The sequence below is a fragment of the Gnatocerus cornutus genome, chromosome 6 (assembly GCF_029298725.1).
Source record: "Gnatocerus cornutus isolate USDA-ARS CGAHR chromosome 6, icGnaCorn1.1, whole genome shotgun sequence".
Classification (NCBI taxonomy): Eukaryota; Metazoa; Arthropoda; class Insecta; order Coleoptera; family Tenebrionidae; genus Gnatocerus; species Gnatocerus cornutus.
The window spans coordinates 14,268,516-14,280,486 of record NC_142238.1 but is presented as its reverse complement, the minus strand read 5'-3'; the positions used below and the strand labels follow the sequence as shown (position 1 = coordinate 14,280,486).

The following is an 11,971-nucleotide window of genomic DNA, read 5'->3' as shown; positions in this document are numbered from 1 at the left end:
AAGAAAGTGCTTGCTTTATCACGGTTTTATTGGTGCTTTATTCAACTACAAACTTCTTATACTTATCTACATTCTTTGAATAAAAGTGCTGGAGGAACTCGCAGGAGAGGCGGAGTTTCTTGTTTTGACCAATGAGGTAGTCGAAAACGCGCTGCAAAACAAAAGAAAGTCTTATTAAACTAAACGGTGTTAGGTCAGTGTTGTGTCACGTGTTAAACGTCTCAACTCTGATTGGTGGATTGTACAGTGAATCTACCTCGGCGAAAATAGTGCCAACACCGTGACCACTAACATCGTCTGGAACCTCAGTGTTAACTAAATCATAAATGTCACCATCTTGCTCGTATTCTATTTGAGCTACATGTGAATTAAAACTAATTGAAATAATGGAATTTTGAGTGTCATGTTTGATTTTTCCAACTTGTAACATTTTTTTCAAATTGGACATCATACGAGTGGTCGCAGCCATTGTGCCACAGAAAGGCAAAAACTAAAAGAGTGCCTGATAAAAGATATTTATGATCAAAATGAACTTACATTTTAAGAAATGTGAATGAAGGCAATAAAAGAGACTTGGACGTTGACCGATACAAACAAAACTGACGGCTGTCAAACCGGTGTTTTCAAACAGACGTGATATTAGGCATTAAAAGTTGGGCCCGAAAGAGCGATTTTATACTTTGTTTAGAATAAAAAGTAAGCATTTTTGTTATCAAAATGGAAGCTTAATCTGTTCATTCTTCTTATTACGTCTTTTTCCATTAATTTGCTTACATAAAGAATTTGTTGCCGTAACGAATCACTTAGTTGAAAATTCCAACTCTAGGGCAGCGGCAACTTCACCCCACAAGGTTCGCAGGTGGTGAAAATATCCTGCTAAAATCCCTATTTTTTTTAAATGAACGTCATCGTGACGTTTCAAAAGTTATCTTCCTCAACTTAATCCTTTTAAATGCGCGTAAATAAGTTATTTTGAGTTGTATCGCCACCTAGCAATGGCCCCCATCCAACCTATTGTGTTAGTTCACGGGGGCGCAGGCACCATCAGCGACGACACCAAAGCCAAAGCCCTAGTGGAAGGAGTCAAAATAGCCGCAAAAGCTGGTTACAAAGTTTTACAATCTGGAGGAACCGTCGTGGATGCCGTCCAAGCAGCCGTGCAACTCATGGAAAATGAAGAAATGTTCAATTCAGGTCTAGGATCAGTCCTAAATGTTGAAGGAGAAGTGGAAATGGATGCTAGTATCATGGTTGGAACTGATTTGAGCGCGGGTGCTGTAACCGTGGTCAAAGACATCCAAAGTCCTATCGCTCTAGCTAGACTTGTAATGGAGAAAACTGATCACGTTCTATTAGCTGGTGAGGGGGCTAAGAAATTCGCTGTGGAACAAGGAGTTGTGTTGTTACCTCCTGGGGCTCTTGTCACAAACGCTACAAAAGAGGCCCTCGCGAAATGGAAGGCCAAACACACTCAAGCAGGAGCTGAGTTGGGTACTGTGGGAGCAGTTGCTATAGATAGTAATGGGAGATTAGCAGCTGCCACTTCCACAGGAGGAAGAGAAGGAAAATTAGCAGGAAGGTCTAGCGATACCTGCATGTTAGGAAGTGGGACCTACGCTGATGATAACGTGGGGGCTGTTTCTACGACTGGGCATGGGGAAACTATCGCGAAATTCTGTCTAGCACATGCCATCATTAAAGCTATGGAAAGTGGAGAGGGTGCTGATGCTGCCACCAAAAATTGTATTATAAAAATGACCTCAAGACTGAACAATACTGCGGGGGCGATCACTCTGTCTTCTAAAGGGGAGGTTGGGGTTAGCTTCAGCACAAATAGGATGTCCTGGGCGTATCAGAAAGGGAATGAACTCCACTTTGGCATAAATAAGAATGAGAGAGTTGTTGAAAAAGTATAAAATCCCAATAAATAAACCATAAATAATCAAAGAATAAATAAACTATCCTAATACTGTTGCTACAAGAGACATGATTTTGCTGACACCTGCCTCCAGTTCCACATCATTATTATTCTTAAGCTGCAAATCCCAGTTGTTTAAGCCATCAAGGCTGCATTCAGAGGCGACATCATCAACACCTACAAGACACGTTCAGAGTCTCACTTTCAACTTTACATTACTACCAGGCGTGAAAATCCAACCCCTGCTTTCCCTGATGGTGGAATCAGCTTCAATTCTCACTGTTTTAATCTTCTCCTTGAAGACATTTTTGAACCACTCCACATCACTTTTTCTGCGAATATCGCTCACGATCCATACAGGCTTAATCTCGGCTAAATTTTAAGAAATTAGCGGGGGTTGGTTTCAGATAATTTTAGAGTACCTTCATCACAGGCTGCCTTACAGAAATATCCAGGCTCCACCTCCCTAATTTTATCACTCCAGTTTATCATATCGCGGCGATAATTCTCTTTGTAAGGACCATCACTCAACAGTTCTTGAAAGTCCAAGTTGTGGTTTTTAGCGTATAAATTCTTCAGTGGCCCTGAAATCCTCACCACGGTGCAATTTTCCTCGCCCAAGCTAAAACCACTAAGGTAAGTTTAAATAATTACTCGGGCTTGTGGGTACATCGCTTTTATTTTTTCACACATATAATCCTTCCCTGATTTTCTTTTGCCACTGAAAAGTAGGATAATCCCAGGGGTACCCATGTTCCAACTCAGCAGAAATAAGTGAGGTTAGGATTTACTAGGTCGGGTATATAAAATCATGTTTCGGGGGAATTCAGAGCGCTTTTCTCAGATTCGGTGTTGTTACTATAACCATAAGAAACTCATTTGCAAATCAGCAAAAATAAGTGAGGTTAGAGTTCACAAAATAATTGCTTGCTCATTACGACGAAGCGGACGTACTTGTGCAATTATGCCTCGTTAGCCCCTTTTTTGAGGCGAACTTTTTTCCACATTGTTTGCAGTTGTTCCATAGCCTCTCTCCATGGATCGCCATATGTTCTTTCAAGCCGTCTGAACGAATAAACGTTTTGTCGCACAATCGACAAATGTAGGGTCTCACCCCTGTGTGACATCTAACATGTACAGTCAGCATGTACTTATCAACGAATTTCTTATCACAGTATGTGCATTCGTGTCTTTTTTCCTTGCTGTGTACTCTCCTCAAATGATCATTTAAATTCCGGTTGCTTTTGAAGATTTTCGAGCAGACTTCACAAACACACACTTCTTGAGCATGAGTGGACATGTGTACGTAAACTGCAGAGGCTGTCCTTCCAGCGTAGTCACACAGTTTGCATTTGTATAAACGCTCGTCGCTGTGGGAGCGTAAATGTACAGTCATTGCCGTTTTGGAAGAGAATCTTTTGCCACAAGCTTCACAGATGTGGTTTTTTTGGTCTGTGTGCATTGTTATTATGTGTTGCTGCAGGGCGGCTCTTGAGTTGAACCTGCTGGAACAATGGGGGCACCTGGAAAAAAAGTCACTAGTGGAATTATGTTATTAGAGTCATTACATGTGGCGGTCTGTGTGTTTAATGAGGTGTAATTTCATGCTGTTTTTAAGGATCATTTTTCCACATTTAGGGCAAGGTTTCTTGTGGTTTCTATCATGTTCCACAAGTTCATCTCTGGATGAAAATACCTAGAATTAGAGTGATTATATTGGGTTTTAGTAGTTGAAATGGTACCTCTTCACACTTATCACATTTAAAAACAGGTGCCCCATTGTGGACAGTTTGGTGGTCCAAGTACTCTATGCAAGTCCCAAATTCGTTACAACAAATATCACAAGTGTATATATTCTCTGCTGGACTAAATTGAATCTCTTGTTTTTCCTCTTCCACAATAATAAGATACTTGATGTCTTCACTGGACTCGTCCTCCCAGAACTTCCGCGCTCTAACTTTCTCTCGGCTCTGACTCCATTGTAAGAGCACATTATTTGACTTCAAACACAAATCTTTGAAATTCCACCAGTCTTCAATTTTCTGGAGGCAAGAATTACAAGCTTTTGTAGGAAGATCTTTACTGTCTGTAATCTGATAAGATGGGTAAATCGAATTGTAACCACCCATAAGTACCTCAACTGAGACACACTCTCTAATTTTGTCGAGGACTTCTTTGTTATTCAACACGGGAATCAAGTCATGGGGGTCTTCATGTAAACATAACCTACAAACCTGCATCGCTAGATTTTTAGTTTTTGGGCGTGGGGGTGCAACGGAGGAGTCGTCTTATGAATTGGAAACTCTTCAGGGTTGAGGGGTTTCAAAACGGGGCCCCAGAAAGTCGAGAAATATTCGGAATGTTTACTGCGAAAGAAAAACTTGGGGTTTTTGTCCACTGGGGTTGGTACAACTGTTTTTAAAAATTTGCCGCCATTCCAGTTTGAATTCAAATTAAAAAAATGCGATAATACATGTTCGAAATTGTAGTTTTCTAATTTTATTACAACCTAATAATCCCTCGACAGCTGAAACTGTAAAAAACTAATTACAAACTCACCGCTGCCAATAAAAATCCTTTTATTACCAACCATCTGCATAAAAACGAACATTCGCGCAATGCGCATCGAATACCAATTAAAGGTATCTAATCTTCAAAAATTCAGTGTTAAAAGTGAATCGACACCTTCCGCTTCGATTTCAGCATGAGCATTCACGGCGACAGCATTGAAGAGGTGCACGAGATGCCCATGTCCGCCCTAATTCGCCCATTTCGCTCCGAACTCGAAGACGAAAAGGTACAATCACTAATGATAACATTAACCCAAAAAAAGGAGGATGTTCCACCGATCGACGTTTTATGGATCACCGGGCGCGAAGGTGGGAACTATTACTACAGTTTTGGGGGCTGCCACCGCTACGAAGCCCATAAGAGACTTAATTTACCGACAATCAAGGCGAAGCTGGTGAGATCCACGATTGAAGATTTGAAGTGTTATTTAGGTAGCAGCACTCCGGATTTGAAATGACGACGCATTGTTTATTGGTAACAACTTGCATTTATTAAAATTGGTATCGCAGGTATTCAATGTAAATATTTTGTTTTTTCTATTGGACGATGACATCATTTGTCTCCAATAAAATTTATTTTTATAAATGTTAATAAAAGTAATGGTGGTGATAAATGTGTTTGTTTGATACGAGGGAGAGTTATCTTGTAAAACAGATTACAGATTTGTTAATTTTATGAGCAAAAGTGTTAACTTTATATTTCACCGCCCCATGTTTGCCTTATTCTGATTAATGCTTTGTTAGTGATCTCTTATCAATATGATTAAAATAACAAAAGCTAGGGTTGTGCGATTATATGCAACAAAAAACGTATATAAGTCTTTATTTATATTATTATACAAAAAATCACATTGTGTAACACGCAATTCTTGTTAAGATAAAATAAAAAATGTCCACACATAAAACTAAATGAAACCAAAACTTCTTACGTAAATTTTAAGAGTGATGTTCAACATCAGGTACAAGGTTGGCAAAAAATTCATTTGTCTTTAAGGTTATTAAACTTGAAAGGTACTTAGTAGGTGTTATTGTTAACTCATTCTTGATTAATATTCCAAGCAATATTTACAAAACAAATTCACATCTCGGCAAATATTTACAACAAAAATCCGTCACCAGACTACAAAACAGTTTTATCTACACTACCGGTGAAAATCAACGTAATTCTAGTCCGTTTAATATGAAAAATTTATTTGAGACCACAAATACAGTTATATCACATTTTTTGTAACATCGCAACTCAATACTAAAGAATTTTTGGTTTTCAACTGCCAATTTCGCGTGATTAAATAAATTAGCGCCCATTAAAAAACTCTGGATCCTCATTTGAGGCCACCGCTTTTTGTTTAATAAAGTACGGTTTGTACGCCTTTCTGGTGGTGTAATTTGCAGCCGAATCGCTCGATTTACTTACTCCTTCGTTGTTTTGATATGTTCCGTTTCCATTTTGGCGGAGATGTCGAGGAATCGCTCCGTATTTTACTTGAATCAGTCTTGTGTCTAAAACTTCACAATCTATTTGCATGAGAGGCACAAAGGTCGACTGACTCCTGTTATCTGTAAACCAAAATCAACACACTTTTCTATGCCATTATTGTTTTTACCATCAGGCAAGACCGAGGGCATGATTAGCGACATCTTTGGCCTCCTTGTCTTGTTGTGGTGAAGAGCCGGCAACAACATGTGATGGTCACTAAACGACACGACGTAAAAAGTGTCATCCTGTCGGTTAATAGCTTCGAAAAACTCGCTGTAGAGTTGCTGAGGCGTCGGTGAAAAGACTTGGAGCTCGTTAGTTTCACCAGCTGACAATTTTTTACCGACGCTGTGATTCTCATACACTGAGGAAATTAACGTGGTTTGGTACTTCCGCTGCTTTCTTTTTCGCATTGCCTTGGTCTTCGATTTGGGAGGCGTCGTGACGCTGGTGGCGTTCGAAGCTGCTTGATTGGGCTCTATCGGTTTGCCAATCCACCTACCAAACAAGTAAATACACGAAATTTCAATTTCGTTTTTACCGTTCAAGCTCCAGAGCTAACCGCGCACTCTCAGTCTGGTTTATTAAGGCTGGGCACATGGAAAAGGTCGAGAAAGTTGAACCGTTTTTTTCAGTTATTTCTTCTGGTGCCCACAACAAATTCCGGGCGTGGTGATCCACGGATTTAGGCAGGTCAGATTTCAATATAGCTGCTTCGTTTTTTGCAAGCAATGGGTTTCTGTAATAATCGTGTTAAAAACAATTTTGTTAAAAGGACGTACAACCTGAAGTAGTCTAAGTGGAAGGCCACTGAGAAGAGGAACATGCATAAGATAATATTCGTCTTAACACTGCTGGGGCTCTTCTGTACTGTACCCCCTTCATACTTCATCAGGCGTTCTCTAAGTTGTTGGTTCTCCTGTACAAAAATATTAGAAAAGAACAATAATGTAACAACAATTCACCAATTTCAACTGTTGGTTTTCTGTGCTCAAGTCCTTCACTTGGTTCTCCAAAGATGTTAAGTAGTCTTTCTTCTTTTTTCTCGATAAGCAGGCCGATTCTCTATTCTTTATTTTCCTCTGGTGTCTCTTTAGAATCTTTGGATCAATATTCACTCCTAAATTATTGCTGCCTTTTAAAATAACAGGTGGAGGTGAACTTGTGGTCGGGATTTGAGCAACACTCGTTATAGGAACTGAGGTGATGTTCTCCAACACCACAACTTTGTGTGGCGGAGAACTAATAGGTGTAGGTGCACTCCTCTTAAAATCTGTGTTTTTTAAAACCACAATTTTATTTTTCGGACTGCAGACCCCCAGTTTTGGTTGAATTGGTACTTTTTTGGTAAGAGTAACCTGTCCGTTGGGTATAATCTTCACCTGATTGTGGCCAATTGGTGAAAATAAGACTTTAGAGTCAATTTCTGACTTGTGAACTGGGACATTGACCACAGACCCTGTTGGGGATTGTGGCTCAATCTTCAACTCGTCTTTAATTTCAAAAAACTTCAGACTATCTTCAGATAATTGCACTGGAGAGAGAGACTTGCTAGAAGCTGAAGAACTACAACTATCAGCTTCTATTTTAATTTCTGAGCATAAATCAATCACTGGTTTCTCAGGAACGAATTCCCGGAAACTCTCAGCAATATCGTCGAATTTATCATTTGGTGACGATGGCGAGACAATCTCTGACATGATCTCTTCAGGACTCTTATCAAAAAATGAGTTGAGTAAACTCATTTCATCTTCACCCGCATTTAGTAACAGAGGGATGTCTAAATCGGACGATAATTGTTGAAGAAAATCTTCATCTGAAGGGAGATCCGTGCAGTCTAAAAATGTTTTTTTTGAGGAAAAAGGTGAACGATCTCGGAGGGCGTATTTACCTGTAAAACACGAATTACCACTGCACGACTCGGGCGAACTTTTAAACGCATAATCTTCAATGTTTAAATATTCATTTGTTGTCAACATATCTGGGGTTTCTTTTATAATTATTAGTAAATTTATTTAAAACACCGATCATAACACATAACCGCAGAATTTGTGCTGACGTTGTTAGGGATTTTCAAGGTTACGGAAACAAAGTCACTGGACAAATCGTGAAACGCAAAAGCACCAGATGATGCAAAGTTGGTTGTATATGCCAATGGTGCGGGAAATTCAAAAAATTTTGAATTTTTGGGTTTTATGTAAGTTGGATAATGGTCCAAGTGTATTTATTTTCATACTATTTTACATAAATATTTGTTAAAGAACACCTAATAATAAACTTAATTATGTTAAAAACCATTGTCCATTACCATAAGCACTACCAAAATGTATTAAAAATTAGTTATAAAATTTGAGATCTGGGTAAATTATGACATGAAATTTTGACATTAAGTACCTAACGCAAACTAAAAATAGGGAAATGAATTTCATCGTTGTTGTTAAATGAATGTCTTGTATGGTGGTACAGGATCAGATGGAACACCGAAAAGCTGAAAATGTTTAGGCCTCTTTTGATATAAAGAACATTGCTAAACAATTACTACAACAATCAAGCGTAAAATTAAAAAACTACAATAAAATTTTCCAACAACAAAATCTGTATGTTGTCTGAGTTGTTGAAATTTTGTTACAGATTTCATTGCACAATAACCTATTGCTAATTTATGAGGTTCTAGATTAGCTAAAACGAAACATAAATTTGACTTTTTACTCCAAAGACTTTTTTTACAAATATGGTAAGCTATTGCTTATTTTTACACTGTCGAAAATATGTTTTGTGTATAAAAATTTTTATTATATACTTTTTGAAGTTTTCTAGAAAAGTAAGCGTCTGGAAGTTTAAATTATTTGGATATACTTTCATGATGCGAGTACAAAATGACTATTCATTAGTACTATTATTTCAGTTAGCATGTATGAAATCTCAGAATTCAGGCTGTATAAAAATAATGCGGGAAAAATTTACATTTGTACAAAACGAAATAAAAAGATAAAGTTAATTAAATATGTAAACGTTACAAGTAAAACCGAAGGATCTACTACAAACTCTAATACGCACAACCGAGCTCAATTAAAAGACGAGATTACAAATTATTTACAATGGATGACGGTAGTTATACCTATTTGATTTAAAGCAAAAAATATTTATTAAGTGGCAGAAGGATAGATCCTTTTCATCACAAAATATCACTGTAATAAATAAATTATAATAATATACATCATAGTTACACAATGTCAAAAATATTTGCAAATACAGATCTCTCCTTAATGCACCAATAAATATTTAAACTCAAAATACATAATACGTACTTCAGAAGTACCCAAATTACATCTCAGTAATGATAATTACAACACAATAAGAATTATGTTACATGCAAACTAGTTGACAACCTCTGAAGTAAGCATACTTCCATTTTCAAATCTGTACATGCTCAATATTTTCCATTCTTCTCACGCGATAATTAAAGTAAAAAAGACAAAATCGTACATGATAATTTCCCTTTATATAAAATTCAGTGAGACACGACCAAGACCGAGTATGATTGTGCAAAACATGCATTGAAAAACGAAAAAACATGTAAAAAATCACAGTAATCAATCAAGTATTATACACGTAATATTACAGAACGACGATTGCAGCATATAATGCACAGTCATATGCAGATAAACTTATAGTGTGCGCTGATACTAAAGAACACTGTTTTAAAATTAGATGGTGTTTGGTGGTTTAGGACGACGCCGTCAGGTACCATTTCCGAAAGATACAATATGAAGATGATGTACTGTCTGCATGATGTAACAGGTACAACAAATGCAAAGGCGACAATGGCTAATTTCTAGACTCCGCCGGTTGCTACCTACAAGGAAATTCACCATTCAGTTCCAACAAACAACAAAAACAGAAAATCAATTTGCCACAACAATAAACTTCTTCACGCACTATTAAAATGTACACTTAAATATTGCATTAATTGACATCAAAACTCAGTTTTTTGTGGTACTACATGTGCTGCCATCTCAACTTGTGCATGAATGCCATCTCCCAGAGTTTTTATTCTTTCTTGCCGACTAGCAAAAAGAGTAATGCCACTCACCGAAAGGATTATTTACAGTCCAACAAAATTTAACTTTTCTATTTTTTCTGAAGAAGTCACAACGGTTCTTCATAATTTAGACCTTATTACGTAAGAATCCGTCGACAGATTTATCATATCAGCTCTAGTTTTTTAGATTTTCAATTGATTTTCCAAATTTTGAAGAAGCGATTTTGGCAACAAAAAAAAATCAAAAGTCTGAATGTCCAATTTAATCGATTTAGGTATAAATTTACGATTTTCATCGAACTCTTTCCGGCGTTTAGTCTTAAATCATAAAATTTTACATGTTTCTTGAGACCAATTTCTGCGTTTTCGACAATTGCCACTGCAATCTTCTAAGCGATGTTGCTCTAACATTTAATGTCATTGTTTGTAAAGTAACATCGATTTTGAATAAACTTGAAAACTTTTTCAAAAAAAATTCAAAAATACAGTATTCTTTTACAGCTGGTTTAGCCTAAAACTAGAACTGTTTTTGAAAACCGATTACAGTTTCGTAATCAGAACGTCCTGTATATCCAGAAACGCCTATTACATCTTTGGAAAAAAAAGGACTGTTGCACAGTGTTATACTCGAGGATGAAAGAAAAACTCTGCCAATGTCCACAAATTTATTAATGAGGAGTTTTTATAGGTACTAAATTTCGAACAGCTGAGTGTAAATAATAAATAAAATTAAAAAATTTGGAAAAAGAGGAGCTCCATCTTCGGCGTCTGAAAGAAATGCGTGACAAACTGGTAGCATTCCCAGAAACGCCCTAATTTCAAGAATTGGAGAATTAAAAGCATCAAAGTTCAAGTTCTTAATAATAAAGTTGTTAAATTTTTTACTTTTACTAAGTGTACTTTATAAAGACAAACATCTTAAATAATATCACAGATACACAGCCTGCAAATGTAAGTCGACTAAGAAAACAGCGGTCTTCTCTGAAAATTCCCATAAAACCTTTAAATTGATGAAGGCGTTAAAGTCAAGCGTCAAGCAAAACCAGCGATCTTACCTGTGACCGATTATGCCGTTAATAGGTGCAGATACGGTTGGCACCATTTCAAGTTCAACAAGCAAAGGAAAATGGTCGGAGAAAACGTGCGGATGTGGACAACCGATAACTTTGTTTTGTGTTAACCAGTCGGACGAAAGCGGTCCCAATAAACCTAAAGGTGTCATTGTCTGTTTAGCGTAGAAAATGTAGTCAATAATGCCCTTGAAATCAAATCTGCAACAAACGTCTTCATATCACGACTCAATTTGTTTTTAATAACTTACGTGTAATTAGTGAACGGCATTATTTCGTCATTGTAGGCAGAAGCGAGCTTGAAGGAATGTGTAAATTCATTAGGTTTATCACAGCTCAAGACCTTCTCCAGGCATTGTTTATAGCTAAAGTCTTTGAAGTCTTTGTGATCTTGCGAGACTCTTCCTGTACTCAAAAATTCGATAACGCCTGAATCGGGCAGTGAATTAAAATCGCCACAAAGTACGAGCTGGATGCTGTTGGCGTCTGCGTTCAAATTCTCGTTCGCTTTTAGTGTTTGAGCAGATTTCTCGAGTATCGTTTTGAGTTCGTTACTTAACATCATCGTCTGGATCAACTTGACGTCGCAGAACTCTGGATCCCAATGGATATGTGCTGTACATACAAGAATGGGCTGTTGGATGAACGGCGCATCTGCTGGAGCTGAAATGAAATTATTAATTTACAGGCTTATAAAACTAACTTCATTACTGTTTTCCCAAGCTCCTTCCGTGGTTTGTAAGAGCGCGGCGAGACCTATGTTGTCCTTCGGCATTACTCTGTTAAGCATGTGGTCTAAACCATCTGCGTTTGCCATCGCTAATTGGTTAAACTCAACTAAGTGTTCTTTGATTAGAGTAAATCTACAACACAAGACTTGTAATAATTCCAGAG

The 11,971-nt window shown here is 37.5% G+C and overlaps 6 protein-coding genes and 1 pseudogene across 10 annotated transcripts in view; 2 read left to right on the top strand and 5 right to left on the bottom strand.

Moving 5' to 3' along the window:
* Window positions 1-10: 10 nt before the first annotated feature.
* On the bottom strand, window positions 11-669 carry LOC148173221 (protein NATD1). The gene is made up of 3 exons (XM_088040253.1): window positions 538-669; window positions 257-490; window positions 11-151 (listed from the first exon to the last, which is right to left on the bottom strand). The coding sequence occupies exons 2-3, from the start codon at window positions 467-469 to the stop codon at window positions 38-40; spliced, it is 327 nt and encodes a 108-aa protein (XP_087896379.1). The 5' UTR covers window positions 470-490; window positions 538-669; the 3' UTR covers window positions 11-37.
* Window positions 670-765: 96 nt separating this feature from the next.
* LOC148173220 (isoaspartyl peptidase/L-asparaginase pseudogene) lies at window positions 766-1,973 on the top strand (annotated as a pseudogene).
* Pmvk (Phosphomevalonate kinase) lies at window positions 1,899-2,846 on the bottom strand. Of its 2 annotated transcripts, none has more exons than XM_088040248.1 (4): window positions 2,589-2,846; window positions 2,341-2,549; window positions 2,141-2,290; window positions 1,899-2,095 (listed from the first exon to the last, which is right to left on the bottom strand). In XM_088040248.1, the coding sequence occupies exons 1-4, from the start codon at window positions 2,669-2,671 to the stop codon at window positions 1,959-1,961; spliced, it is 579 nt and encodes a 192-aa protein (XP_087896374.1). In that variant the 5' UTR covers window positions 2,672-2,846; the 3' UTR covers window positions 1,899-1,958. The 2 variants fall into 2 exon arrangements, with proteins under 2 accessions (XP_087896374.1, XP_087896376.1); XM_088040250.1 differs by having other exon boundaries at window positions 2,341-2,540.
* On the top strand, window positions 2,468-5,102 carry Srx (sulfiredoxin). The gene is made up of 2 exons (XM_088040255.1): window positions 2,468-2,554; window positions 4,622-5,102. Exon 2 carries the CDS (start codon window positions 4,623-4,625, stop codon window positions 4,944-4,946), a length of 324 nt encoding a protein of 107 aa, XP_087896381.1. The 5' UTR covers window positions 2,468-2,554; window position 4,622; the 3' UTR covers window positions 4,947-5,102.
* Window positions 2,690-4,158, bottom strand: LOC148173218 (zinc finger Y-chromosomal protein 2-like). The gene is made up of 5 exons (XM_088040235.1): window positions 4,054-4,158; window positions 3,661-4,011; window positions 3,487-3,614; window positions 2,873-3,441; window positions 2,690-2,776 (listed from the first exon to the last, which is right to left on the bottom strand). Exons 1-5 carry the CDS (start codon window positions 4,156-4,158, stop codon window positions 2,745-2,747), a joined length of 1,185 nt encoding a protein of 394 aa, XP_087896361.1. The 3' UTR covers window positions 2,690-2,744.
* Window positions 5,103-5,295: 193 nt separating the features above from the next.
* Atf6 (bZIP_ATF6 domain-containing protein ATf6) lies at window positions 5,296-8,068 on the bottom strand. The gene is made up of 6 exons (XM_088040198.1): window positions 7,857-8,068; window positions 6,931-7,802; window positions 6,751-6,884; window positions 6,507-6,704; window positions 6,093-6,463; window positions 5,296-6,045 (listed from the first exon to the last, which is right to left on the bottom strand). The coding sequence occupies exons 1-6, from the start codon at window positions 7,942-7,944 to the stop codon at window positions 5,783-5,785; spliced, it is 1,926 nt and encodes a 641-aa protein (XP_087896324.1). The 5' UTR covers window positions 7,945-8,068; the 3' UTR covers window positions 5,296-5,782.
* A 104-nt stretch (window positions 8,069-8,172) lies between these two features.
* The window catches only part of twin (CCR4-NOT transcription complex subunit 6-like twin), a 33,227-nt gene continuing 29,428 nt past the window's right edge, over window positions 8,173-11,971 (bottom strand). For 2 of the 4 annotated variants that reach the window (XM_088040206.1, XM_088040205.1), the window contains 4 exons: window positions 11,789-11,940; window positions 11,329-11,740; window positions 11,063-11,278; window positions 10,659-11,007 (listed from right to left, as the gene is read on the bottom strand). In XM_088040206.1, coding sequence (XP_087896332.1) covers window positions 10,968-11,007; window positions 11,063-11,278; window positions 11,329-11,740; window positions 11,789-11,940 — 820 coding nt within the window. In that variant the 3' untranslated portion in view covers window positions 10,659-10,967. Of the gene's footprint in view, window positions 9,822-10,658; window positions 11,008-11,058; window positions 11,279-11,328; window positions 11,741-11,788; window positions 11,941-11,971 lie in introns of those variants that run through there. The other 2 variants (XM_088040207.1, XM_088040208.1) reach the window with 2 other exon arrangements.

What these genes read in the sequence shown, in the direction of transcription:
- Pmvk (XM_088040248.1), bottom strand. Translation starts at nt 2,671, where the DNA reads ATGGGTACCCCTGGGATTATCCTACTTTTCAGTGGCAAAAGAAAATCA. An exon ending in TGTGAAAAAATAAAAGCGAT is followed by an intron (nt 2,550 to 2,588) that starts GTACCCACAAGC and finishes AACTTACCTTAG; the next exon opens with TGGTTTTAGCTTGGGCGAGG. An exon ending in TAAGGCAGCCTGTGATGAAG is followed by an intron (nt 2,291 to 2,340) that starts GTACTCTAAAAT and finishes CTTAAAATTTAG; the next exon opens with CCGAGATTAAGCCTGTATGG.
- LOC148173221 (XM_088040253.1), bottom strand. Translation starts at nt 469, where the DNA reads ATGGCTGCGACCACTCGTATGATGTCCAATTTGAAAAAAATGTTACAA. An exon ending in TTGGCACTATTTTCGCCGAG is followed by an intron (nt 152 to 256) that starts GTAGATTCACTG and finishes TTTGTTTTGCAG; the next exon opens with CGCGTTTTCGACTACCTCAT.
- Srx (XM_088040255.1), top strand. Translation starts at nt 4,623, where the DNA reads ATGAGCATTCACGGCGACAGCATTGAAGAGGTGCACGAGATGCCCATG.
- LOC148173218 (XM_088040235.1), bottom strand. Translation starts at nt 4,158, where the DNA reads ATGCAGGTTTGTAGGTTATGTTTACATGAAGACCCCCATGACTTGATT. An exon ending in GAGAGTGTGTCTCAGTTGAG is followed by an intron (nt 4,012 to 4,053) that starts GTACTTATGGGT and finishes CCATCTTATCAG; the next exon opens with ATTACAGACAGTAAAGATCT. An exon ending in AATGTGATAAGTGTGAAGAG is followed by an intron (nt 3,615 to 3,660) that starts GTACCATTTCAA and finishes CTCTAATTCTAG; the next exon opens with GTATTTTCATCCAGAGATGA.
- Atf6 (XM_088040198.1), bottom strand. Translation starts at nt 7,944, where the DNA reads ATGTTGACAACAAATGAATATTTAAACATTGAAGATTATGCGTTTAAA. An exon ending in AAAACCAACAGTTGAAATTG is followed by an intron (nt 6,885 to 6,930) that starts GTGAATTGTTGT and finishes ATTTTTGTACAG; the next exon opens with GAGAACCAACAACTTAGAGA. An exon ending in TTCCACTTAGACTACTTCAG is followed by an intron (nt 6,705 to 6,750) that starts GTTGTACGTCCT and finishes CGATTATTACAG; the next exon opens with AAACCCATTGCTTGCAAAAA.